Source organism: Molothrus ater, chromosome 3 (assembly GCF_012460135.2).
Source record: "Molothrus ater isolate BHLD 08-10-18 breed brown headed cowbird chromosome 3, BPBGC_Mater_1.1, whole genome shotgun sequence".
NCBI classification, from domain to species: domain Eukaryota; kingdom Metazoa; phylum Chordata; class Aves; order Passeriformes; family Icteridae; genus Molothrus; species Molothrus ater.
In genome coordinates, this window is record NC_050480.2 from 57,016,122 (window position 1) to 57,042,006 (window position 25,885).

The 25,885-nt window shown below is 39.5% G+C and overlaps 1 protein-coding gene across 1 annotated transcript; it reads right to left on the reverse strand.

Moving 5' to 3' along the window:
• Positions 1-2,010: 2,010 nt before the first annotated feature.
• Positions 2,011-24,974, reverse strand: LOC118685211 (plasminogen-like). Its single transcript, XM_036380646.1, has 19 exons — positions 24,926-24,974; positions 21,650-21,785; positions 19,386-19,492; positions 16,429-16,543; positions 15,440-15,579; positions 14,713-14,833; positions 14,463-14,581; positions 13,427-13,589; positions 12,741-12,871; positions 11,813-11,978; positions 10,832-10,998; positions 9,778-9,926; positions 8,260-8,353; positions 6,587-6,707; positions 5,785-5,859; positions 5,299-5,439; positions 4,127-4,233; positions 3,155-3,300; positions 2,011-2,381 (listed from the first exon to the last, which is right to left on the reverse strand). The coding sequence occupies exons 1-19, from the start codon at positions 24,972-24,974 to the stop codon at positions 2,220-2,222; spliced, it is 2,409 nt and encodes an 802-aa protein (XP_036236539.1). The 3' UTR covers positions 2,011-2,219.
• Positions 24,975-25,885: the final 911 nt, after the last annotated feature.

A 25,885-nucleotide genomic window follows, 5' to 3' on the forward strand; every position in this document is an offset into this window, starting at 1 on the left:
CAAGCAAAACCAGCTGCATGGAGATGGATGCACCTGGGCATGCAGACCACGGCACAGGCTGTTTGTTCAAAAAAAGAGTTATTCTAAATTCATATGTGCCTCCAACTGCTTAATACTTACAGGAAAGTCCCACAAGCTTCTCAGGAGGCAAAGCAATGTTCTCCTAAGATGCATGTGTTGACACTAAAATGGCTGTTGTGAGAGGCAGCTCTTCACTGAGGGCCCTGAACTCTGTCAGCTATAATTGTCCTGCACGTGTGTCCTCCAGGGGCACAGGGAGAGATGTGAGGTACACAAGAGACAAAGTGTCACCGTACCATCACCGCAGGCACACAAACAATGTGACCTCAGAAACCAAAGTGTGTTTTCCCTGTTGGCAAAGAGGTTTCTTGGACCAACAAACAGATGGAAGTGCTATTTTGGGTCAAATGTGCCACTGCCACCACAGGAACTGGCTTACTTTATCCAGTCTGTACAAAGGGTTACCACAAAAAGTCACCATTTTTATTGCCCCTGACAGTCTTGTGGAAGGAAAGGACCATGACTGGCACTGTTTGAAGCGTTATGAGGTGGGACTTCTGCAGTCATTTAGGCATATCCAGAAATTTCTAGCCAGTTTGGCAAGGAGAGCCAGGCCAATGGTTTCTCTGTCTATAAGCCAGGTATTAACCATGCCTTCAAGAGTTCATGTCTGAAAAGCTTAACAAATCAAAGCCCAAGCTGCAACACAGAATTTCTGTTGTCAGGAAGAACTGTACAAATCTCTTGGCTGGCTTAATGACAAAGTGGATACATATGTGGAAAATATGCAGGAGGGTATTTGTGCTCAGTGGATCCCTCTGACCAGACAGGTGGGTGGTGTGTGCTTTATCAGCGGTTCTCCTGGTCAGGAAGGCAATGCCCTGAGATGATTTCATCTCCCAGAATCAGACTCCAGATGTAGAAGCTTCAGAAATCACCCTGGCACCTAATAATGCTTAATAGTTCTCATCTCCCTTTAAGGCACTGGGAAAAAAACCAAACCAAACCAAAACTCCTAGGATGCAGCACATCTCTTCACCAAGTGCAAGCTTACAAAACATAAAGACAATTTTAAAAAGACGTGCAGCTTGGCTTGTCTGGGAGTGCAGAAAATGGACAGGACAAATCCCACCCCAGGAAGTAGCTGTGCTACTTGGAATAGCCTCAGCACACCCAGGGGATGCCAGAAGGACCCCGTGCAGAGCTGGGGGTCTCCAGATGTCTGTGGGAGCTCCCTGCTTTATCTGCCAGAGAGCAGGATGTGAGCAGGAGTTCATAGTCAGCAATTGCTTCACTTCGGCAAGCGTGAGTCAAGCTTTCCCTGGAAAGCATTTTGAAAGGTTTAAGCTTACACTCCCTATAACCACATGCGTACATCATCTTCTTTTAGAGGAGAAAAATGTACATCTAACAATTATTTAGTCAGATAATGTTATATGAAGAAATAAATGGGTACTATGGGTATACAATTTTATAATATGTAGATGCATTGTCACTATTTGTGGTACCTACTGACAGCTATTTTCTTTTCTTTTCTTTACTAGGTACTAACTTCAGGGTGAGGCTGTTTTTTTATTCACTGTTTTATATCTTTGATGCAACATTTATACCTTCGTGACACATGTATTTCCTTGATGATAAAAAATATGAAAACACAAACCAAAGGTGTTTCTTTCCTTTTTTTTCCATCCCATGTATTTAATGCTATCAGATATAACTAATAAAACTTCACAGGAATATAAGATATGTACTGTGAGATTCTTCTTTGGTTTGTAGCATCAAATTGGTAAGAGGTTCAGACAACTCTTAGAAAATAAAAAGTATTCTCATTTCTTCATATGTTAGAAGCAGAACATCTTGAAAATGATGACCTTAAAAGAAAATGTCATTTTAGAGCTTAAAAAAAAATTAAAATTCGGGTGTCCAGTTACAGTTAAGGTTGGAATTTTCAACATGTATTTCAGAGGTGGGTAAGTCTATTGTCAGACATAGCAAACTAATTATAAAACATATAGAAACAGGGTAATGGACTGTCAACTGGGCTTCTTGGCAATGACTACTAATTTATAGCAATTTAAAATGGATGATCATATTTATTTTACTTTCTTATGAATGATTGTAGCTTTAATATTGCACTTGGAATCTTGTATTTCTGACGTGCATGCTGCTTTCCAGGAGAGGGCAGTCCATACCCAGGATCAGTTGCTTTCCATCACACTTTTAATCCAAGGAATGTAGTTGGAGACTCGAACATAAACACCAGGTTTCATGGGTTGGGCACAGCCAAGGCCCCAAGAGGTGACTCCGTGTTGGACAAATTTATCTTGGTCCAGACAGACTAGAGGTCCTCCACTGTCCCCCTAAACAGCAAAAGAACAGGATGATTCCTTCTTGGACAGACCCTTCCCACAGGAGGCACAGAAACAGAAGTACCTCCTACATGCAAAGGACACAGGAGTTATAAGGAACACTGGAATTCCAGCAAGGCAAGAGTTTTCCATGCATTTTGTTGAACACTTTTATAATAAAAGCCCTCTTCATGTCACCCAGGCATTACATTTATTTTTGAAGTAAGGGGATTTATTGAAAAATAATCTGATTGCCCTTGTTAACTTAAACTGTGCTTCCTCCCTCAGTCTCTTTTCTGAGGTCTTCATGGGTTTCTGTTATTACTAGATGATCCTGGGGCACTGATACTTGGAAGTTCATAGTTCCTTTGGCCCTTGTTTTGCCTGCATGGCAGGTTCCACTGCATCCTTCCTTGACTGCTAACTGAGATGCTGTGAACTGAGCTAACTTGGACATTGGAGGTAATCTGGTTGAGGCTAGCAAGAGGGCCTGGGGAAAGAAAGTCAGACCTTTTGTCATTCTAAGTTGGCTTCCACACACCTGACTTGTGCAACTGTGTGTACCATGTGCTCTGGAGTTCAGGCTTATCTGAAAACTTGCCCCACTTCCCAGCAGCAGATGAGGGAGCAAGGAAAGAGAAGAATACATGGGCATTTTTCAGCTCAGATACATGTGATGTGGTAACCCCCCAAGGATAATTCTGGGCCTCTAAAGCCCAAAAAGCAATGCCCTATTTGATTTGAATGTGCTTACAACTGACTGTCATGCTGACAGACTTTCTTACCTGGCAGGTATCTGTGCCACCATGAATATTCCCAGCACAGAGCTCGTGCTTTTTAACTCTACCGTTCAAGAATTCAGGGCGGTTGCATATTTTATTCTCAATTACAGGAAAGCCAGTTTCCTTTAAGTAGCCCCCACCAGGAGTACCTTTGAAAATGAAAATGAGACGAAAAAAGAATGAATGACAAAGGTAATTATCATATTCACAAAACACAAATATCAGGATATGGATAAGCAGTAAAATCAACGTAGTGTGCACCTGTGCATTCACTTCCCAGGCCCAATATGAATATATACCAAAATCAGTAAGCATTATCAGTATTATGGTACTTACCACCTTCTACCACCCACCATTGACCTTCCTGCTCTCACAGTACATCCATGTGGATCCAGTACCCACAGATACTTGTGGTAGCCATTCCCAAGCCATTTTATTTCTCTATATCTGAATTTTGTGTGGAAGAAATTAGGTAGGAAGCAAACAGTAGAAAATGGCATGATGGGAAAGGAGGCAGAGAAGGTACCAACGCACTTCTGAACCAAGACAGAGTGAGAGGTTTTGAAAATGAGGGTTTTATTTGTGTGAGATGCAAACCAGCCTGGTTGGGAGGAAGAATCACACAAGAGAATGAGCAAAGTCATATTTGTGTGATTAAGAGATAACCTAAATCTAGAAAACTTTCCATCCAATTGGGCAAAAGCCCACATTGGGGAAAAGCATATGGACTGAGAGAGAAGCGACTCCTTAGCTCTGCTTCTCCTCTTTTAGCATCTATTTAGAGGGTTTCAGTTTACATGGCACTGAATGAATCAGTAGAATCGGTCAGAGAGACAGTGGGAAGTTTGGCAGCACCTGGTGAATTTTGATGGAACAAGTTTTTCATCAATAGCTTGTAAGAGAGGGCACACTTTGGACACAAGTATATACCAGTCTGCAAACATGGAGCTTTTAAACATGTCAATGCTGTCTCACCTTTTGTATCTCCCCAGCCTGTCACATAGCACTCCTCTCTTCCTCCTAACACAGAGTTTTCTTTTGGTAAACAAACTGGGATTACATGATTATTAATGACTGCTGGTCTGAAATGAACAAAGAGGAACAATCATTTGCATGATTATACTTAATACTAGGTTCTAATTCAGGTTTCTAAAAAGATTTTATATATATTTAGCCTTTTATCATTTAAATCCTTAGTTTCAGTTGAGGTTTTTTTCTGACATGCAAAATTTCTTTTTAGGCTCAAAACCCACAAGAAAGTGATGCACAAGATACACAAAAGCGAAACATAAAAAGAACCAATATTAATCCAGGAGAAGGCTTTGACTTAGGCTAATGCATAGCCAACAGGACCTAGTTACAAAACTATTACAAAGGATTTAATTTAGTGGCATTTAATACCTAGGTGTTAGCTTGCTCTTTCTGCATCCAGTCTGATTTGAAATCACTTTTTGTCAGGACACTTAGCACACAGCAGAACCTAAGTCCATCTGACTTGCCATCTGACTTGCCTTTGGGCGCAGCAAAAGCTCATTTAAAAGACCACATTTTTAAGCTGCCCCTGCAGCCACAGCACTGAAAGGCCAAGCAGCACACATTCACATCTGGCGGCTGCATGGACAAATTCCTTTTGATTGCACAGTTCCACAGAGGGCATTTCCAATGAATGGGAACAGATGCAAGAGGGGCCATACTGGGCATTACATCAAACTCTTCGCCTGCCCACTGGCCAGCCCTGCTGGCAGAGGAAATCTCCCCACCACAGCAGGGAAACAGCACGGAGTAGCATCATGCTAATGTTGCAGGTTTCAATCATCATTACCTTATCAAGGTACAAGCATGTAGAAATACAGACTGAAAGACTTGGCATTACCTCCTGCTGTTCTGCTGCCACTGCCTCACCTTGCAGCAGCTGACACCCAGTGCATTTCCAGCCTGGCTAACTGTCCCCAGCCCTCCTCCCCTCCCAAAGGCAGCCTTTCCCTTTCTGAAACCCTGGAGCCTCTGCAGAAAGGGAAGGAAGAGGGGGTCTCAAATCACTAATTGAACACAGAGTATGCAGAAACACTCATTTCTACAACACCAGCAACCACTTTTTAGTCATCTTGTCCCATGAGAACAAAGGAGTGCTTCAGGGAAGAAGGTACCTGCTCAGTTTGAGCAGAGCAATATCTGCTCTGCGTGGCTCCTTGAACAACTTCTCTACATCACGGATTTGTACGGATGGCTCTGTTGCCAGTTCTCTGTGTAATCCAAGGTACACTTTATATGCAGCTGGTCGTGAGGACCTATTGGAAATGATTGCACATGGTGAGCTGATGAATACACAACCAGACCAGAGACCACTTTCAATGTTACTGAGCACCTTGCTCTGTCAAAGCCAGATAGCCAGCTTTGGAGTAAATTTAATCCCTTATAATGGCACATGAAATCAAATTGGCAGGAGTTATCACTGTCAGTCCGCTTTACAGTCAAAATTCAGCTTTAATGAATGACAAATAGACTTGGCTCAGTTCTTGACTGCTTGCAAGCTGTTTGCAGCCAGCTTGGGTTAGCTATCAGGTCTCTTGTTTCTCCTGTTTTTTTCTATCTTGTGTAAGAAGTTGCTGGTGGAGACTATAACAGATACTTACTTTTCTAAGCAGTGGGCAGCAGTAAGAACCCATTGAGGATCTATCAGAGTTCCCCCACAGAAATGCATGCCATAACTGTAATAGAGCAAAATGTCATGAAAAGGGCAGTGGTTTAAGATGGGAAAGTTAATCCTACTGTGATTTATTAGGTAATATTTCCAACATGTGTGCCTTTACAAACTAAAGACATTAGTCCACAATTTCATTAAGAAATGTTTTGCTTTCCTAGAATAATGCTTCTTACAATGATAGTAAGAGTCCATGGACATTTTTAGGAGGCCTTGTATGAAAACACCTAGATCTTCATTCTTAGTCAGTGTTTCTATTACTGGAAAAAACCCTGTGTGTAGTGAGGTTCACCATTTTAGAGATTTTGACTTTTTCTAGCTCTAATCACAGTCATAAAGCTCTGCAAGTGGCCTTGATTACCAGTTTTATTAATAATTTTGCCAGTAGGATCAAATCTTTACATGGAAGGACTGATCAAGAGGTGTACTAGCCATACTGTTGCTTTTATTCATTGGAAACTGATTCTGTTATAGAATACAGTGACAGATTTAAAGTCATTCTGCCTTCTACTGAAAATGTTCTTGAAATTAACAATTAACAACTGATTTGTCACAAAATAGTGTTCTTTGGTTGTCTAAATGACCTTCTTTAAGAATAGCACACACAGTGTTTAGCCTTGAGCTATGTTTAAATGAAAATCAAGTTTATAATGCCTGAACCACTTACTGTAACACTGTGTGAGAGGCAAGGTTTCTTTGCATGTAGAGTCCAATGTAATGGGGAATAACCATACCTGGTACGGAGACTGATCTGCCAGGGCCAGGAGTGTGGGTGTGAAACACACCCTGCAACAATCCTTTGAGCACACAATTTTGGTCTGAACTTGGATTTCCCACATTCATACTGAGGAGGAGCTTCAGAATAAGAAAAAAACATCGCTGTAAGGAACTTAAGTGATTTGCTATATATTCACTATGAACTCAGTGAGCTAGAAGGTGAACCTGTTACATTTGTCACTTCAGCTTCTGATTCTCTTCAAGTAATTCTATACCATATATCATGTATATTTTGTTAGGTTACCTTCATCTGGAACACCTAAAAATGCCTAGTAAATTTTTCTTTTTCACATACAGTTCTCAGTGGCCAGCAAATTACACACAAGTAGCTCTACAGTCAGACTGAAAAAAACCCAACCAAACAAGCCCAAAACAGAAACAGAAGAGGAAGGAGAAGAAAAGAGAGAGAAAAAAGAAATAAAGTCTTCCACCATTTTTAAATGGTCTCTTATGGACATCAGCAGTGCAGAAGCTGCACTGGCAGATGTTTTAAACTAGTCTTGTGAAATTCTAAGGCTGTCTCTGAGGAACAAAATTTTGTCAACTCTTATCTTAGGATCATTTGGCACTTCATATTTCTCTGAGTTATTAAAAAAGTAGTTCTTATTTGGCCTTGGTGAACTGAGTCTTATCAACACAGAATTTAGAATTTTGTCAGCAAAAAGAGCTAACTAAAGAAATTAAAAGCAAATTCCATGTTTCCTCTGTTCTTTAGATTACCTTCTCAACAAAAAAAACCCAGTACTAATTTAAAGAAGAAATGGATCATCAAAATACAATGCAATAGTGATGTGAAAATGTGATTTTTTTTCCTTAAGAATCCCAGCACAACACATTCACTGCAGTACTACTTTCACAGGTCCAGTGTGTTTACAACAACAATTTTCTTTTTCTTGTTTGCTCCGTTTTTGAGTTTTGATCTGAGCACATTTTCTTCTGCTCACTGCTGAGGGGATAAAGCAGCAAGAAAGTCACTCTTCTTTTGAGAGCTACCTGTCTTCCTAGCAGAGCTTTTGTTGTTGATAGACATGAAAGGACTGGAAACCAAAATGTTATAAAACTTTATCATCGTAGACTTTGTTGCACCACCTCATTCAGAGCTTGATTACTACTAACAAAGACAAAGGGCATTTGGTTAAACATTTAGGGTCAGATGCATTTTGCAGATACTAGGTATGGTACAATATCAGAGGAGGGACAATCTGGTTGTCATCCAGAACAGAACCAGAGCCACGTGAGCAGGGAGTGCAAAGATTTTGCTGGTATAAGAGTGTGCCTTGTTCAGCAAGGCCACACACAGAGTTATGCCAGGAGATTAGGCTGGGGCAGGGGAAATTTCTGCTGGAACTGCCCATTTTGAAACACATGACAAAACTCCATAAGCTTCAGTGGCCTCCATATCTTGTGGTGCATTTGGGGCTTTCAAGGAAGACCAATCTTAGGTCTTCAGACAGAGACCCTGAGAACATGACTTCCCAAGAGCCTTAATTTCTTATCTATATCTATTGCACTTAGATCAGTCTTTCAGACTAAACACCAAGTACTCTCCAGCTGTTATGAAAAGGTACAGGAAAGGGAGACAGTACTCTTTAAGGGGAAGGGAGACACTAGTGTTTAAAGGAATAATTACGGCACTTGGGAATGTCACAGTACTCCCAGGCTTTTCTCGGGTCTGTTGTGTAGCACCAAGGTCCATTCACATCTCCATCAGGATTCCTGCAATACTGTAACAAAGAATAAAGGCACCAGCTATTAACCAGGGAATAAAAAGGCCAAGCAATTAAAGCTTCAAAATAAAATAAAATAAAATTTGGGAAATATTTCTTATTTTCATTCTTATAAGTGACTTCCCATTCCTTTTGTCAAATATTATTTCATTTTTCTATTTGCTCTGTGAGTTTGGAATAATAAAAATCAGACTTCCTCAACTGCCTTCAGACATTAGGCTTCACTAGGGCAACCTGGGATCCATGAGATCTCAAAAATTAGGAGATCTTGACTTTGGATGAAGCTTTCTAAAGCACAGAAAATATTTACTCTTGCTTTCCCTGCAGTTAATAGGAGCAGTATGATCAGTCCTGAGGTCTTTCCACATCCATTCTGGCTGCATGACTCAGGGACAGGAGAGTGCTGTGTAAGCTGTTCTTGCTCAACCTGATGATGCCTGGGGTGGTGCAGGGCTGCAGTGTTCCCCCTCATGCAGGTGCTGAATCCCTCTCTGGGCTTTCCCTGGGCATACTGACTGATCCCTGCTCAGCACACACACCTCACACAACTGCATGCTACCAGGTATCTTTTCCAGTTCCCTTCCCTATCCTGAAACATATCCCATGTCTTAGAGAAAATATATGCTACCAAGAGCCCCAGACAAGTGCAAGAATCAAGAATTTATGACAGGCAGCTTTTTAGAGACAGTTTCCACAATCTGGAATTCATTACAGGGTATGTGATGCCATCAAAGAATTGACTAAAGCAAGTTCTAAAGTCAGCTACCTGGTAAAAAAATAGTTCAAGCTGTCAGCATCAAACAAGCTCTTTGTATCACATACAAAGCTTGTCACAGGTCAGGCAAATACTGTAAATGGGATGTTACAAGGCTAAAGAGCTGGTGATGAGTACATTTGTTAGGACTAAGGAGATGAAGGTTAGAAAGGGAGATTGCATTCCAGGATGGTCAGGTACAGGTATAGCCCTGAATAAAGGCTGTGGCAGAGGCTGGAGGGCTGAAGGGGAATTAGTGGGGAACGGGGGTCCACAATCCATCAGCTATGTATCTCAAGCAAACATTGAATTCATCACCACATCACCTGTACTACTGAAACCTATGAGCCCAGGTGTTCCTTCTGTCAGAGGAGACAGAGGCACTGCCCACAGACCAGCTCTGGTTAGTCCTCAGTAGAGAGGAGAAGCAGGTGCCCATCTGAAGCCCCTTGGATGTGCTGCAGAAGCATTCAGTAGAGCTTCTGGGCACCTCTGTGTCCCACAGTGACCACACTGGTCATGTCAGCAAGAATTATCATGATCAGGTTTTTGGATTGAACTGAGGAAAAGAAATTAACAAAGACCTGTCACCAAATGCTTGCTGAGGGACCTTGAAAAAGACAGGCAAAGCTCAATGACAACAAGTATTAAATGAACAGTTGTTTACATTTTTTTCCAGGCCTGCTCTTGGATGAGTTGTGGGAGTGAAATAGTCGTGGCTATGAGGTCTCTGGGAGCTCCACTCTTGACAAGTCCTGCCCCTTGCAGTTTTTGCCACTGTGCCACGGTAGTCTACACCATTTTCAATAATGCACTCTGTGTAAAATGAAGGAAAGGAAATGGTTGTTAACTGTGAGCTGTTGGGCCACATCAATACTTGATGGTTGTGAAGCAGAGATAAATTTGAGGAAATACTACTACAATTTACACACCCTGCATATTATGGAGATGAGGAAATAAGGGCTAGATAGTGTCAAGGATGACTAACATGATATTTTAATTTCCTTGCATCTTAAAAATTTTCTTCATGATCATGAAAGTCATAAATAAAAGAAGCTTACATTTAGTCAATCCTTTAAGACTCCAGAAATCAGGTCTACAAATACCATGCACTCATAAAATATTTTTCTTGTAGACAGTGATATCTGTCCAATGCCACATTTTACAGTAGGTAAAACACAGCAACACATATTCAGCCAAAATTATTAACCTTCTAACCAGTGAAACATGTCATAGCAAAAAAAATTTTAAAAAGAAAGCTGCAGTACTCTAACCATCTACTGCATAACAGAGTTGCATCTGAACTGAATCAAAAAAAGCCAGCTGCCCTTTGATGGTAAGTGGAACCCTAGAAATGTGAAAGCATGGCACAGGAAAAGACTTTTTGGAGCAGGTGCCAGCAAAATGCCATCACTGCTCCATTTTTCTGTCATTACTAGTTGCCCTCCCACAGCAGAGCCACCTGCTTCCTCGTGTTTCCAATACTGCCAGATGTAGCAGGTAAAAGATGTGATATTTGCCTAAAACCTAATGCAGAAACCCTGCTATAAAATTCTACAAAAATGCTCAGAAAATTAAGAGTGTGGATACAATACTGTATTAAATTCTGTATTTATTTAGAGTTTCCCGTATTTCATTTCTCATTAAATTCTTGAAGGTGTTTCCATAAAAACCAGCTTCCTGGTTATGAGCATTTCTGGGGAAGCTGAAAGTGTTCTCACCAGGGTTTGTTTCCTCTGCTGTCTGAGGAGGCTTAGGTACAGTCTCTAGCCCCTGGTCGTCACACTTCTTCAGGTCACAATACTCCCACCTCACGCTGGGGTCGGTGGTGTAGCACCACGGACGGCTGTCGGCATCCGGGTTTCTGCAGTAATTTTGGCTCAGGCCCCTGCAAATGCAAACAGATTATATTATTATATTCCTATCCATGCCATTGCCCTGGGGAGAGCTCAGAAGAACATTTTAGAAAGCAGATCTGCTTCAGAGTTAGCATATACCATTTATCATGTACATTCTGTCATGGCCAGTTGAAATTGTTTTTAGAGCAGAAAGAAATCAGGACACATACATTAAATATTTAACTATGCCAAATACTTATTCGCTGATTAACACTTAAAGTAGAATATAATTTTAAAATCCAGATAGGTAAATGCATACATGTATAGCAAAGATATAATTCATTTTATTTTTTTCAAATATGCCAATAGATTTTAAAAAGGAATCATTTTTTGCATTTCAGAAAAAATAAGTGATAAATATTATGAATAAGAAAACAATCTATCCCTTCTTCAAAATTTTAATGACTTGCAGACTAGGAAGCAAAGACTTAAACTCATTAATAAATTAATGCATAGAAACAGTTCATTTCAGCATAAGGGAAAATTTATTATAACTATTAATTGCCTTAGAAGCAACGTAGAAACACACAGTTAATTAGTCCAAGTATAATAGTATAATAGTCCAAGTATAATAGTATAATAGTCCAAGTATAATAGTATAATAGTGACACCTGTGGTTTCTTTCAAGATGAAGTTAACAAAAAACATTTCCATGATAGAAGAAGAAAAGGAAGGGATTATTTTTATCTAGTACACTCCCTTCCCAGCTTTATAATCATTGTTGTGCAATGATGATGCAAATCAAAACAAGTTCAATGGAATGACCACTGTCCAAGGAAACCTGGCAATGGGAAGCACACGTACGCGTTGGGGAAGTTCTTGGCTGTTCTGTTGTGCCGGTGTGGCGACATTGAGCTCCAGGCCTGGCACTTCTTTCCCGAGCGAGTGAAAGAAGCTGTGCCACGGTAAGTGACCCCATTGCCCTGATAGCACTCCTCAGTAACTTCAGCCTGCTCAGGCACATCAACAGCTGTAGTGAATGACAGAAACCAATCTCTTGCATCTTAACTCTTTGACATTGATGCTTAAGCATAGAAAGACAACAGAAAACAAGAAGCCAGAGTATTTCATTGACCACCGCAGCATGCTCTCTGTAACAGAATCCTTCTCAGACAGTAATCAAAATGAAGATCTCAAAAGATGCTTGCAAAATTTTCATTATATTCTAGATTAAAAGCTCTTGTACTTAATTTCACTGTCACACATGGGGATTTATTTCAGATAACAAGCCAAATATGGATCAAAATATGGATCAAAATTTTTTCAGGATGGAGGTTGCCTGTGTCTTTGCCATACACCTATGTGTGGAACAAGACTACCTTGTGTAAGGAGAGTTCTCTTCTCATTGTTTTCTATGGAGTCTTGGTTCAATGATACTAAATTATCTTAGGTTTTTGCTACAGATTCAGTTTTTAAGGAACTGGCATGTAAAGATAACTAACTTTTCCATGGAGCATTTAAAAATATATCAGTGGAGGTAACCACCACTGGGCAAAATTAAAAGACTCTTTTCCTGCAAAATTTCCTGATCTGAGGCAGCAGCTGACTTAAAACCTTCTGCACTTAGCTGCCAGACTGCACACACCAGCGTGGGCTCCACATCACACCCAGAAGCAAAACTAGACACAGCAATGCCAACAGTGACAGCAGCAATGCAACTGAGCAGAGTCACAGGAGATTTTTCAAAATGAACAATGATGACCCTTGACTTCCACTTGTCTCCTGTTCTTACCAGGGGCCTCTGGCTTGGCACTGTCACAGGAGGGAATGTTGCAATATTCCCACCGGGCAGTTGTGTTGGTGGTGTAACACCATGGCCTCTTCTCACCATCAGGATTTCTGCAGTAGTTTTCATCTAGGCCCCTAGAACAGAAAACTTGACTGATAAAATTCTCTCTTGGAAATCTATTAAAAGTTATGAACAAATGGAGAATCTCTTGCTGCGTAGTTTAATGTTGTATTTACTGATGCCATTTGTTACATGAATAATTGCAATTTGCTGGTGTTTTGGATGTGCTAAACCAGATACCTGCACAACTGATGAATGAATTAAGAGACTGTAATACTTTGAAGTCAAGAGTAGTACAGCAGAGAGAATCTAGGGTGAAAGAATCTAGCCCCAAGCAAATATCATAGCTGTTCCTCACAGTTTCACCTGAGCAACCATACAGTACAAGGATGAAATGAGGAGGGAAAAAGTCAGCCAAGAAGAGCTTGAAAGTCAGAAGAGGACACAGCTGTATTCAAGAAAAAGAAGTCAGTAAAAAGAAATGTATGAAAAAATTGAAAATATGAGATCCAGCAGGTGATGAATGCTGGTGTAACTGAAGGACTTTGCTATACAGATGAAGAAAACAGAAGTAATTTTGAGACTTGGTATTTCTCATGGACACGGAGTAACAGAGGGGTTTCACTTACTGGCAGGGATAGTTTTCAGGAGTGCGGGCGTGTCTGTGGGGAGACTGAGAGCTCCAGTGCTGACAGGTATTTCCTGATTCAGTAACAGATATTGTGCCTCGATAGTCTTCTCCTCTCCCTGAGAGACACTGGCGTCCTGGGGCAGGAGGTGGTGGGGGTGTTGCTGTTACAGAAAAAGGAACTGAAATTAATCAGTGCCTTCTAGATATAGTAAAAAACTAACCAACAAACCACTCTGATCTTTATAATCAAATGGGCTTTTTAGATTTCTTTGCAGGTAAGTTCTAAATATCAAAATATTTGAAAAGTCAAAAGGCAGATAAAAGATCTAAAGATATCTTTCTTAACTTTTCTTTCTCCCATTTTGAGTTCTTCACAAGCAATCAGGCTGCCAGAAGGGCACTTGCATCTGCCCCTTTACAGCAGCCAGGATAGAAGACAGGATACAAAAGTCAATATATGAAAATGCTAGCAGCCTCATCAGAACAGATCTGGAAAGCAAGCAAGTGGTAATACTGTGAAGAAAACTGGGGTGAAAGTGTCTGGCCCATCAGTGATACAGACAGGTGCATGTGTAAAATAGATATACTCTGACTGGTGAGAGACAGCAAGGATCAGGTCTAGTGAGAAGTCCCAAGAAAAAGTATAATGGCAAGGACAGGCCTTTAGGGGAAAAGAAAACTGAAAAGGTGGAGAATTCATTTGGAAGAGCAAAGCAAAAGCCAAAGTATTTTCAGGAAGAGTGAAACTTCTTGGAATCAAAAGAGGAACAACAGAAAAAACAGCAGAAATGCCTGGTCATAGGAAAACACATCAAGGAAGGGAGATGTGCTCCAGACAAAACCATTAGAAATGCCTATGACAGAAATGTCTAGCCTCAATAAAGCTATCAGAAGTTAATTTTAAAGTAATTAATTTTTTTCTTTGAGATAAAATTCAGCTGTCTTTTATACTTTTCTTTATGTTTGGGACCTCTTATGTTTGTTCTGTCTCCTCACACCACTCTGACTGGAAGAAGCCTAGAAGGCAGACTCACTGCAACGAGGAATGTCACAATATTCCCAGCGTTTAGTTGGACTGGTAGTGAAACACCAGGGCCGAGGTTCTCCATCAGGATTACGACAATAATTATTCTTCAGATCCTTCTCTGGAAAACTGAACCAGAAAAATAAGATTTTTAGGTTTTAAGATAAGCTACTAATAGCTGTAACAATTCTCCTGTCTGGTGCAGGGTGGTCTTTAGCCCACCACTGGTGATAAAGGGACCATCACAGAACCTGACTCACTTTTCTGGGAGGTATCCATGGGAGTGAGGTTCCTGGGAGTCCCAGCGCTGGCACTCAAGCCCAGACGTTGTTGTTGCAACTACTCCATGGTAGTTTTCTCCACTGCAGTGCATGCACTCTACTGTAGGAACAAGACAGAGCAAGGACAAGAGAGACAGAAAGCCTCTGATGAACTGGTCCAGAAACATTGCCACTTGTCTCACACAAGGCACAAGAGCCTGATCAGAGCACGAGGCTGAAGTACAGTCATTTTTTGGCTAAGTAAAAGCTTAGTTTCCTTGGTAAGATGACTTTAACCATCAACTTGTTAAAGTAATTTTAGTTGTTGTAGTATTCCATGAAAAAAAAACCCAAACCAACATTACAGACTACAGGCTTTAAAAGAGCTAAATTGAATCTATTAATATATAATTTAAAATCTGTGCTTTGCTACTGTCACATTTTATTGAGTTCTGCACTAGCAACTGTCATTTTGTTCAATTCTAATTTTATGATATATTAATACACGCCTTTTTTATCTAGGGAAAAAACACTGTTGATGTGTTGATGTTTTCAGGGTTTCTTGATATCTTCCTTGTTGATGTTGAAAATGTTTTGGAAAATTTCATGTTGAGCTAAATTCAAGTTTGAAACAAATGCTCAATTGAAAGTAAAAGTGTCTGAATAACTTCACATTCTTTAACACATCTTTCAAAAACTGGAAAGAAGTCAGTATGTGTGTCCTGACCTTCACACTCAGGGATGTTACAGTAGTCAAATCTGGTATCAGGATCTGTTGTGTAACACCAGGGTCCCTTTTCATCCTTGTCAGGATTTCTGCAGTAGTTTTCCTCCAGTCCTGCTTTGGGATATTTTTCAGGCGTGTAACTGGAACAGAATTGAATGGGATTACAGAATAAGGAAAGTGTCCCAATTATTCAGCTCAGGGCTCTAAAAACAAAATCTTTATCTGAGGACAATTTTGTAGATGCTGGTCTTTAGAGGGCCCCTAAGAGTTAGTGTGTGCAATAATTGCTGAAGCATTATAAGTGCTACAATGATAGACTTAAGAAATACAGTGCCTCTACAGCCAGTTATGCCCTTAATACTTGCATTTTCTTTAGCTATTGGTTTCCAGCAGTTATTGCTCAGGCAGGGTACCATGTGGCATGTAGGGAACTGCCTCCTCTGGGATATGTTCCCTGGGAGACACAATGAGAATGTATTTGCTGAAATGTAAGAGTCCTCTGTAACCTCAGAGCTACAGCTTCTGAATAGAAGGTTACTAAGTAAACCCAGTTAGGGGGTTTTTATTAAATACAAGAAATACTGCCTTGTTAATTGTAGATTCACTGAAAAAATGATGCACCTCTATCTCATCTGCCACATGTTATACTTTGGCAAGAGAAGAAGTTCTTACTCTAGTGAGACTACTGAAAAATCCTAATTTCAGCAGAACCAGATGTTTCTCTGTCTAGTATTTTGCTCATGTAAAGCCCATAAAATTTGAATGCAACTGCCAAGGCTGACAGTGTCTCTGTTGATCATGTAGCAACACTTAGAGGTCTCTGAGTAACAACTCAGATTAGAGAATTATCTTATTCTAGATAGGTATAGAAAAATCTTTTATAAGGAGATTTCTAACACCAAAAAAGTTGCTTACAAGACAAATTAGAACATATGTATGGCTTAACAAAATTTCAGAAAAACATATGAACAGATACGAAAAGATCTTACTTTGGTTTATGTGGGGTATTATCAGCCCACTTCTGGCACTTCACACCTTTCTGAGTTTTGGCTTCTGTTCCTCTGTAATCCACTCCATTTCCCTCCTTGCATTCTAGAAGATATACTGAAATGATATGTGATTAATCAGTATCACAATATATCGATTGGATTCTAGCATACACAAAATCCATTTTCATGACAGCACACTTAAATATGTTTGATCATATTTTGACTTTCTTATGTTCTCAAAACTAGCCATTTTACATTGTAAAATCCTGCTAGATAGCTGATGTCTAATTTGACTTAATTGGGACTGAAAAATGTATGTGAAAGCAAAAGAATTTCTGCACCAGAATTCCAGAGAAATAAGTGTAACAAAACCCAGTTATTTTGGGAACACACCATAGTAGATTTAAATCATAAAGAACACTTTAAATACATTTAAATAGATACTATAACAAAATAGAAACACATTCTCTTTTTCTTACCTCCTATGAGGTTATTATAGTTATGCATAGTAATTAAAATCAAATCTTTAAAGATGGTCACCTGAATTCAGCTGAAGACAAGACAGCTGCAGTTTAGGGACAATCACTGTCAGGTAACATGTCCTCTGGCTCAGAAAACTAAGTAGGAAACTCATTTACCATTTTCCTGGGGAAGCAATCTGTCTTTTAGGTTGTGACCTGGTTTGTCTCAGGGTCTTTAAGTAGTGTCCAAACCAAATACTTGTAGAGATTGAGTTTTGCAACAGTTTTTCTCTGCATCAAAGTTGTAACAAAGCTGACGTACAAGCAGAAGATTAACAGAAATCTGGAGAAATAATGCCTTTTACACAGACCTGTCTTGCCCACAGTGAAAAGAACTAATATTTGATTCCAAAATATAGTTCAGCTTTTCTGAGGGCTGATAGTTTAGACCTGAATTTATAGATGCACCCTTAGGAATCCTTTTATTTCAATGTATATATAGAGGCAAGTTTACTCTAGAAACTTTAGCTGGAAGCCATTTGGATCCCTCAAACAATTTTGCAATAAAATAACATTAAACCCCTCAATCACTCAACATTGAATCAGTCAAGTGCTGACTCTTCTTGTTTGTGTAAACTTTTGACCGTTTATATAACCTTCAGGGCTTTTCCTTTCTGATGACAAATTCCTAACTTTGATCCCCAAACTCAGCCCATGTCCCTTGGGTTAACTATTTCCAAACAGATATGTAGGAAACAATTCCCAAATGCAGCTTTAATTCTTATTACTTTTACTGTAAGCCAGGGAAGATTAACTTTCTCTTTTATAGCACATACTATTAAAATAAATAACTTCTGAAACTGTCAGTTTTATAGTAATTGTCATCCTTTTTGTTGAACACAATGATAAATAGCAACTAGGTCTCATCAAGTAATTGCTTAGACTGAAAAAATTACTGCAGATACAAAAATGAGCAACACAGACAGCATCTGACACATACACAAGAGATTGTGTATTTGATGTTTATGATACCAAGGTTACCAAGGTCCATCTTTTGGTTTCTGCAGGCAGAGGTGCAATTTTTGGAAAGTTTGGTTTTGTCAAACAACAGTTTTTCACACTTTTAGTGGTGTGTTTCTGTTATTTCAAGAAGCTAAAACACATGTCTATGGCCCCAAAACATGTAGTAACAAATTCCCAGTGAGTATTGCAGTACCAGGTTCTAACTTCAGTAAATCCAAGGGATGTCTCAAAAATAAACCAAAATTGAAATCTAGCTCCTGATCACAGTAAGAAAAACCAATATGATTACTTACATATAACTTACTCATACAATCTTTTAGGTTTATTACTTATTAATTGATTCACTCAGTTTTCCTTCTAAAAGAGAACTTTCAGAAGATTTCTTAGTATTACTTAATTGTGATGTATGGAAATTCCCACCTGCTTCTGTGTATAATGAAAGAACTAATGTTCTAAACTTTAAATTACCTACAGAAAAAAATGCAGCTGGCCAAAGGCTTCAGAAAATACTAGGTTGAAAAGGACTCTCAGTTGTCTTTGGTCCATAGCCCCAGAAATGGCGCATTCAGGTTCTAACGTGAGTGAGACTGAGCAGAGCAGTGGCCAGCCAACATCTGCAAGGGTGAAGGCTCCACAGCCTCTCTGGGCAATGTGGCCCAGTACTTACACACCTTTCTGTGAAAAATTACCTCCTTATCTTCCTTATCAGGCACTTATCCACAGTGCCTGAACAAAATCTCCTTTGGATGTTCGGCTGCAATCCAGCTAAAGCTGTTGAACTACTGTCTAAAATCTCCTTGGCAGCTGCTATAGACACAGCATTGTCTTAGCCCACAGGGAGGGATAAGCCATCAAGGTCAACAGAGAAGTAAAGATGCATTTCTCTGAAGCTTATGGGTGTTTACTATCAACTTCTTGAGATTCTTGCCTTTTGCTTGGAAACTGGCCCATCAAAACCACTCTATGATTTTCAGCAGCTGAGAACCTGGTTCATTTTCTATTACTAAAGTCAAGTATTACTGTATTATTAAAGTCAGTGAACAGCACAATGAAATTTATGTTACATTAAAAATAAACCACATTCCTTCTTCCCTGTATACAACAAGAGCTCCATGCTTGATAATGAAATTGAAAAATAGTCTTAAAACCCAATTGTTTCCTTGCATCTGGCATAAGGTGATAATTTTTGAAACAGGATAAAGAATTGGATCGATACCATTCCTCAGAGACACATTTCCTATTTTCAGAAAGAATTAGAGATAATTTCTGTCAAATAATCCTCATCTATGACAAAAATATTCATAAAATTCACCACGTCAATTAATGACATAATAAAAATAAGAATGGGATAAAAATGTCACCAATTAATTAACTGAAGAGTACGAACATAAGACAACAATATACAAATACTATAAAAATAGATCATTTTTATCTGAACCACAGTTTAATAATACAAAAAAGATATAGACATACTTCTTTTTTCATAAAGAACTGCATTTGCTCTTCTGAATATCATTGCTGTTTTGGTGTTCTCAGTCAGTGTTAAACACTGTTGGTCTTTACTGGTAAATAAGAAGGCCCTGTCAAATGTAAGAGGAGAGAGCAATGTAAGAAACAATACTTAATATATGCTTATTTTCCTGAAAACATTTTTGAGTATTCAGTTGTCGTTTTATCAAACACTACATTTCAGCGATATTTAAGACTGAGATTCAAATTTCTATATATTAAGACAATATCAATATTTAAGACTGATATTTCTAATCACTGAGTATTGCAGCTCATATTTTCAGTGGTGATTTTCACTCCTAAGTGTTCATATCAAACCTAGGTTGAAAGGGAGCTACAAGAAGAAATTGTAACAAGGGATTTGTAACTTGCCAGAGGCTCAAGAGACCACGTTGAAGAGGATATATACACAAGGCACCTTGACCTTATTTTAAAAATATTAGTGGTCATTCAAGGAGTTAGACTCTCTTCAGTACGCAGCAGTTACCAAGGAGCAGATAAAACACAGTCCAGGACCTTAAATTATCTTGTGGTAACTCTTCTGAGAGTAAGCACTCCATAAGTCATAGCCTTTTGTAAACTGCAAAACAGAAGCAGATGGTGTAGCCTCTAGAACAGCATCTAAGGAAACCTTCTGACAGGCTAAATAATTCCTACAGCTTGTTTTTTGGGACCAAAAAGAAAAGAGCAGTAGCAGCATGACATTTAATGGGTAACAACAAAGCTGTTATGCCCAGTTAAGCCAATTAAGCTGTCAGTAATGTTAAATTTGTAAGTAGGAAAGTAACTAAGGAGCATGGCCCAATCCACCTCTAAGGTGGGACAAGTCTGAAGTATTGATCTGAACAGATTGGTCTGAAGCATTAATGTTAGGATGCTGCAGTGCTGCCCTGGTCCTAAGCTCTAACTAACATTTATCTTTCTTTCCCCAGATCCTTCCTGCCAGACAGCATCAGTTCTTGCTTGATTGTAAAAGATCTCACGTAATTAATTAAGGAGGCATTAACCTGATGTCATTCCAATGCCAAGTGATGGCAGGCTTAGACCCTAGGGCAGAAGCTAAAGAATGATACTGTGTCTGAATATGCCTCAAAAGGGAACATTAATTCTCTGCCAACTGTAAATATATAATCTGAATATACAGACCTGCCCTCTCTGCCTTCCTCCCTACTATCCTGAACCACGAGCTACTGCAGCTCTGCCCTCTTTGTGGTTTTCAGAGTGAAGCTGGATCCAGGGGAATTGGTGGTATTTCTACAGTCAGCAGACCCCTGTCATCCTTCAGGCTTACACCTTTTTAAAATAAGTCTCATTTTCTCTTTGGAGTTAAAACCCAAAGTTACAAAACACAGTTAAGAAGTCAGGACCATTGTATCCCTGCCTTGAATAAAAGCATTTAGTAGAACCAAGTGCTTGAAAGAGCACTGCAGGCAATCACTCTGCTGAGTTCAGAAAGGCATGCTGCAGAAGTGCTACACTGGAAGAGAAAACCCCTCTGCCCTGTATCTGCAGACTGCCTCCCACCACAGCAATGGACATTTCTCCTCAGTGGCCCAGTTTCCTGCTACACTGCTGGAGCTCAGTGGGCTGCAAGGCTTTGGCACAGGAGATCCAGCAGCCTCAAGCTCAGAGCAATGGGCTCCAGTGGGGCAGAAACCTGAGCAAAGGCCAACAATACAGGTTCATCAACACTTTTCATACTTTCTAGCCCCTTGAGCCTGGTTAATGCAAGTGCAGCGAGAGGATTTGGCTGAAAGGGTTTAGAATCATTAAGGTTTAGGTGGCCATCTCCTTGTCAAAGTAAATAGCAGTTACCTAAGTCCAAATTATAGTAAAATTCTGAAAAATGGATTTATCTGCAAGATAGGAAATGCAATTAAAATAAGCAATCCTATCCTAAATTTCCAAGACATTAATTATGACTGTTTATTGCAGAAGGAGTGCAAGAGTCTTGATAAAACCATGCCAAGTTTGTTTGCAGCATGTCAAGCTGTGCATCAAGATATTGTAATGTTTTTCAATAAAAGTTCAACATAACTTTCTTACGTTCTCTATTTTTTCTGCCTTCATCTATATGTCCCAGGCATTCTGTTTGTGTACAGTTTTTGTTTTTCCAGCAAACCTCAAACCCCCACAAAGTCATAAGAAAACCCTTGAAATTTCAGACTGTGGGTAAAAAAGGCATATTGTTCCATCACTTGCAAAGAAAGATGTGTGTGGGAAATTACCTGCAAGCAAACTTTTCTTCAGTTTCACATTTCTCTGCACATTCTTCATCACTATTTGCTCTATAAACTTGCTTCATTGGATTGAGCAACCAAGCTCCCTCTGTTCTCACATAGCGGTCTAAAACACTTCCTTGCACTAAAATGAAAAAGAGAGAAAGGAGTGAAAATGGGAATGATGATTTATTTCAAACTCTCACATTAAATTATTTGTCACCTAGTCAAGTGACATCACCATTTAATTACTGGAATAGTTGGGTTAATGGTGACAAAATATGGGTAAATCTAAAATGCCTTCCTGGTATGGCAAAAGGCAGCATCACTGAAAACACAGTGTCAGGCAGGACAGAGAAATGGCTTGAACAGTGATAACACAAACCTATGGTATAAAGTAATGGAAGCACAAAAGATGACACAAGGAGCAAAAAAAGGGGAGGTGTTTCAGAAAGAAAATATTGGCCATGCATACTTTGGACAAAGCAGAGATATGGGGCTCAAGAAAGGTGTGGAACAACATTTGTCCCTTGCTGTCCATCTGTCCTCATGGAATGACTTCAGATTTATTAGTAACCTCCTTACAAAGGCTCCTCTTAAAAGAAATAAACCACCCTCAGTCACTGGGGTTGTCAGATGTTCAGTTTGTCATTTTTGTAATAACCCTGTACTGAACTTGCTTAATAATAAAGGTGGCAGTTGTTGCCCTCCATTGCAATGAATTAAGACACTAAACTGGTAAATAAATTCACCTAACAACCTCTGGGCTACAGCTGCATGTCAAATATATAGGATACTAAAAAGTACAGCTATGTTTAATGGTAAATTCAAAAAGTGTTCAAGAACATTTCTTCTTGTAAAGGACTTTGGCATTTAGTATTTTCCTGTTAGAGCTCTGCAATCTCAGAATTAGTGCATAGCACAGTGATTTTCATGACTTCCAGCTGCAGAGTCATGGAATTGCATGAGTCCTATGATTTTTACAGTTTCTTTATCAGTGGAGCATATGACTCTTCTGACGAACATCTGGCCCTGGGAGTTACCTGTTCTTAGGGTTTCAACCCCAGACAGACACCCTGGCCCCTGGTCACTGCAGGACATCTCAGTCCTGCTCTGTGCTTCTGTGCCTGGCCTTACGCAATTGCCAAATAAAAGGCAGACAGGGGATGAACCAGACCATGACTGGAATCTCAGGAATAACAGCCATGCTGCAGAGAGGAACTTCACTTTCTCTGCCCCTTGTCTGTCTCAGCCATGGCCCAATGCCAGCAGGAGGGACAAAAAGCCTCCTTGTCCCACTCAGACCCATGGCGTGTGAGAGGGGCTCCACTGGGCTGTTCAGTGATGTCTTTCCAGCTGAAGAAGGCTACAGCTCCTCCCTTTCCTGAGTAACACTCTTCAGTGTGAAGCAGGCTCATAATGTCCTGCTATTAAATTCCTTCACCTGAGAGACAGCTCAGCCTGCAATTGGGTATTTTCTTAAAGATCCTTTTGCATCTACAAGTTGAAGCTGGTAAAATAGGGATAAAAGCCAAATTATGCTTCCTCTCATACAATTGCAAGAGCATAGAAGTTACTGTCGGGGTTTTTCTGGATTTAAAAATCCCTGGGAAGAGCTCGTCCCTAAGGGTTGGCAGTTACTTTAACAGTATGCATGGAAGAAAAGGATAGCTGCTGGAAAACAAAAGAGTAAGTGAAAAATGACATTTCCACTAGTTACTTCAAAACAAAAACATTGAGAATAAATGAGCTTTGAGACAAAACATTAAACTAGGTTAAGACAATGATAGGGATGCTGCAATGCTCTCCATAAGGAAAACAAGTAAAGAACTCCTATTATGGTACAGCATCCATGCAAATTTAATTCTGTTCTGTTTTGACATTTTGCAACAATATTGTCATTATTAATACAACATTTGATTTTAGAAATATTGACAGGGTCATAACTGATTTGGGTCATAAAAATATTTTTCCCCTTTTCTGTTATATTTACATGGCAGGACATTACTTGTAAGGAAAATAAAAAGGAAAATATGCAATCAATAAAAAAGCAGTAAATTTTCATGCTACCATTTTCCATATATTTATGATGTTTTAGTCTCAGAAAGATGTATTGCTAGCTTATTCAGAAATGCAAATATATTCTACCATTTGATAAAGGATTACAAAACAAAAGTATAATATTTCAGATAAAAGCCCAAATTGTATATTTTTCTCCCTTATATAAAATTCCTACTTAATTGAGGAAGGTAATTGATTTTACAGAGGCTGTTCTTTTGCAAAAACAAAGCTTAGAAATTAGAATTTAAAGATAAAAACTCTTAGCATTAATTAGAAAAACAGATTTTTTTTCTATGCTGGGGCATGTCTAATATTTCCAGCTAAAATCTACCCATATATTTTCCTAACTGTTCCTTTTTCTTATGTTTTAAAACTGCACACGTAAAATGTTTGTCTATTTTATCATATCTTTATATAAGCATTAGCACACTCACAACTGTATTTTTTACTACAATCACAACATATTGTGTGGTTATACAGATGCCTGTAAGAAGCTGTGTGGTCTGAATCTCACACTTTGTTAGAGTTTAAGGTTTTCAGGACAGAGAATATTCATATGTATGAAATACATATAAATATATCTAAAGGGCCCAATTCAGTTCCTGTGTGTTTCAAAAATTTTTATCATCTTCCACAAAAATATCTTTCTGTACCAAAAATATTGCAGAAACTAACAGTGATCAGGTTTGGTCTCCCTATCCCATGGAATGAAAAATTCACTGTCAAGAATGTAGTTATGAAAAAGACCAAAATTGCAGTGCGTAGAACAAACTTTCCCTTCCTGTATGATTCTCTTTTGCACAAGCATTAACAAACTTTAGAGCAACCAGAATAAGGATCACAGTGGCTGGAAATAACGGAGAAAAAATCCCCAAACCTAAGACAAAAGGCTGCTGCAACCAGAGGGAGCCGTGCAAGCCTTTGACAGGCTGCTCGCCAAGGGTGCCCCTGTCTCTGGCCAGGGGAAACGTTTGCTGGGAGCCATCAGTGCCCATGCAGACACCAAGGCTGCTCGTCTTCTGGTGTCTCTAATGAACACAGCCCTGGAGCAATGACAGCTCTCACTCTGCTCAGCAGCAGCTCTTGCTGCCCAGCAAGCCCCAAATCCACCATCATCCAGGGGAGTTGTGATGCAGGGATTTGGGGACCTACCTTCCTCACATGGAGCTTGCAAGGGTCTGGCCCCAGCCTCACCCAAGCAAGCAGAAGGCAAAGGACTCTTACCTGAGCTGAGAAAGAACAGAAGGAGAAAGGCAGTTTTGCTAATCCCCATTTTGGGCCAGCTTGGAGGGTGCTGGAAGTTGTGTGTGTCGGTGCTCAAAGTTTTATTGACTTGCACTGGAGTGAGGCAGCATCAAACAAACAAGGCAGGAGGATTAAGTTAATCATTCTCCCATGCTGCTCCCCCCTTGCCGTGGTGTGGCTGTTCAAACAACCTTGAATTGGATGGATTACCAAATCAGATTCAATCATTCCTACTGGATGCTGTTAAATGCAAAGGCACTTTCTTGTTTTGCAGGATATATTTCGTTCTCAAATGGTGAGGTCTTTCTCTACTAGAGAAAAGGCAGGAATAATGTTGCTGGAAAGCATGGGAAATCATGTGTCCAGGCAGGATCTGAATTTCTCTTGGCATTAGAGTCCCAATAGTAAATTCAGCCACACATGCCTGTATTGATTTATAAGGAGCAAATTCTATTTAATCCCATGGTAAGCATGATTATAAGATTCAGATATTAACTCTGTAAAATAGCTTAATTTTACTTCTTTATTAAAGAATTCCTTTTCTGCTGTCTCCTACAGAAAACTGTCTCCTACAGTTTTCTTTTTTTCTTTTTTTTTTCTTCTATTTGGGAGTAGGACTTATTTAATTTCATTTAAACTTTAGATTTAAGAGGATACTCTGAACCTTAAACATTAGGTTTAAGAATCATATATAGCAATTTAGTGTTCTTCCTTACCAGCCATTTAACCTGACACTGCATGCACAAACTCACCCAGCGAGGGTGTCAGACTTTGCTCATCTGTGTGTTGTCCTGATTTCAACATCAGCTCACTCTGTATTTCCCAAGCAGCCTTTACCTTGGAAAAGTTGCACTGCAGCACCATTTCATGGCTTCTCTAGTATGTTAACTCTCTGGTGTTGCTTCCAAACAACCTACTGAATCAAATGTGCTAGTGACT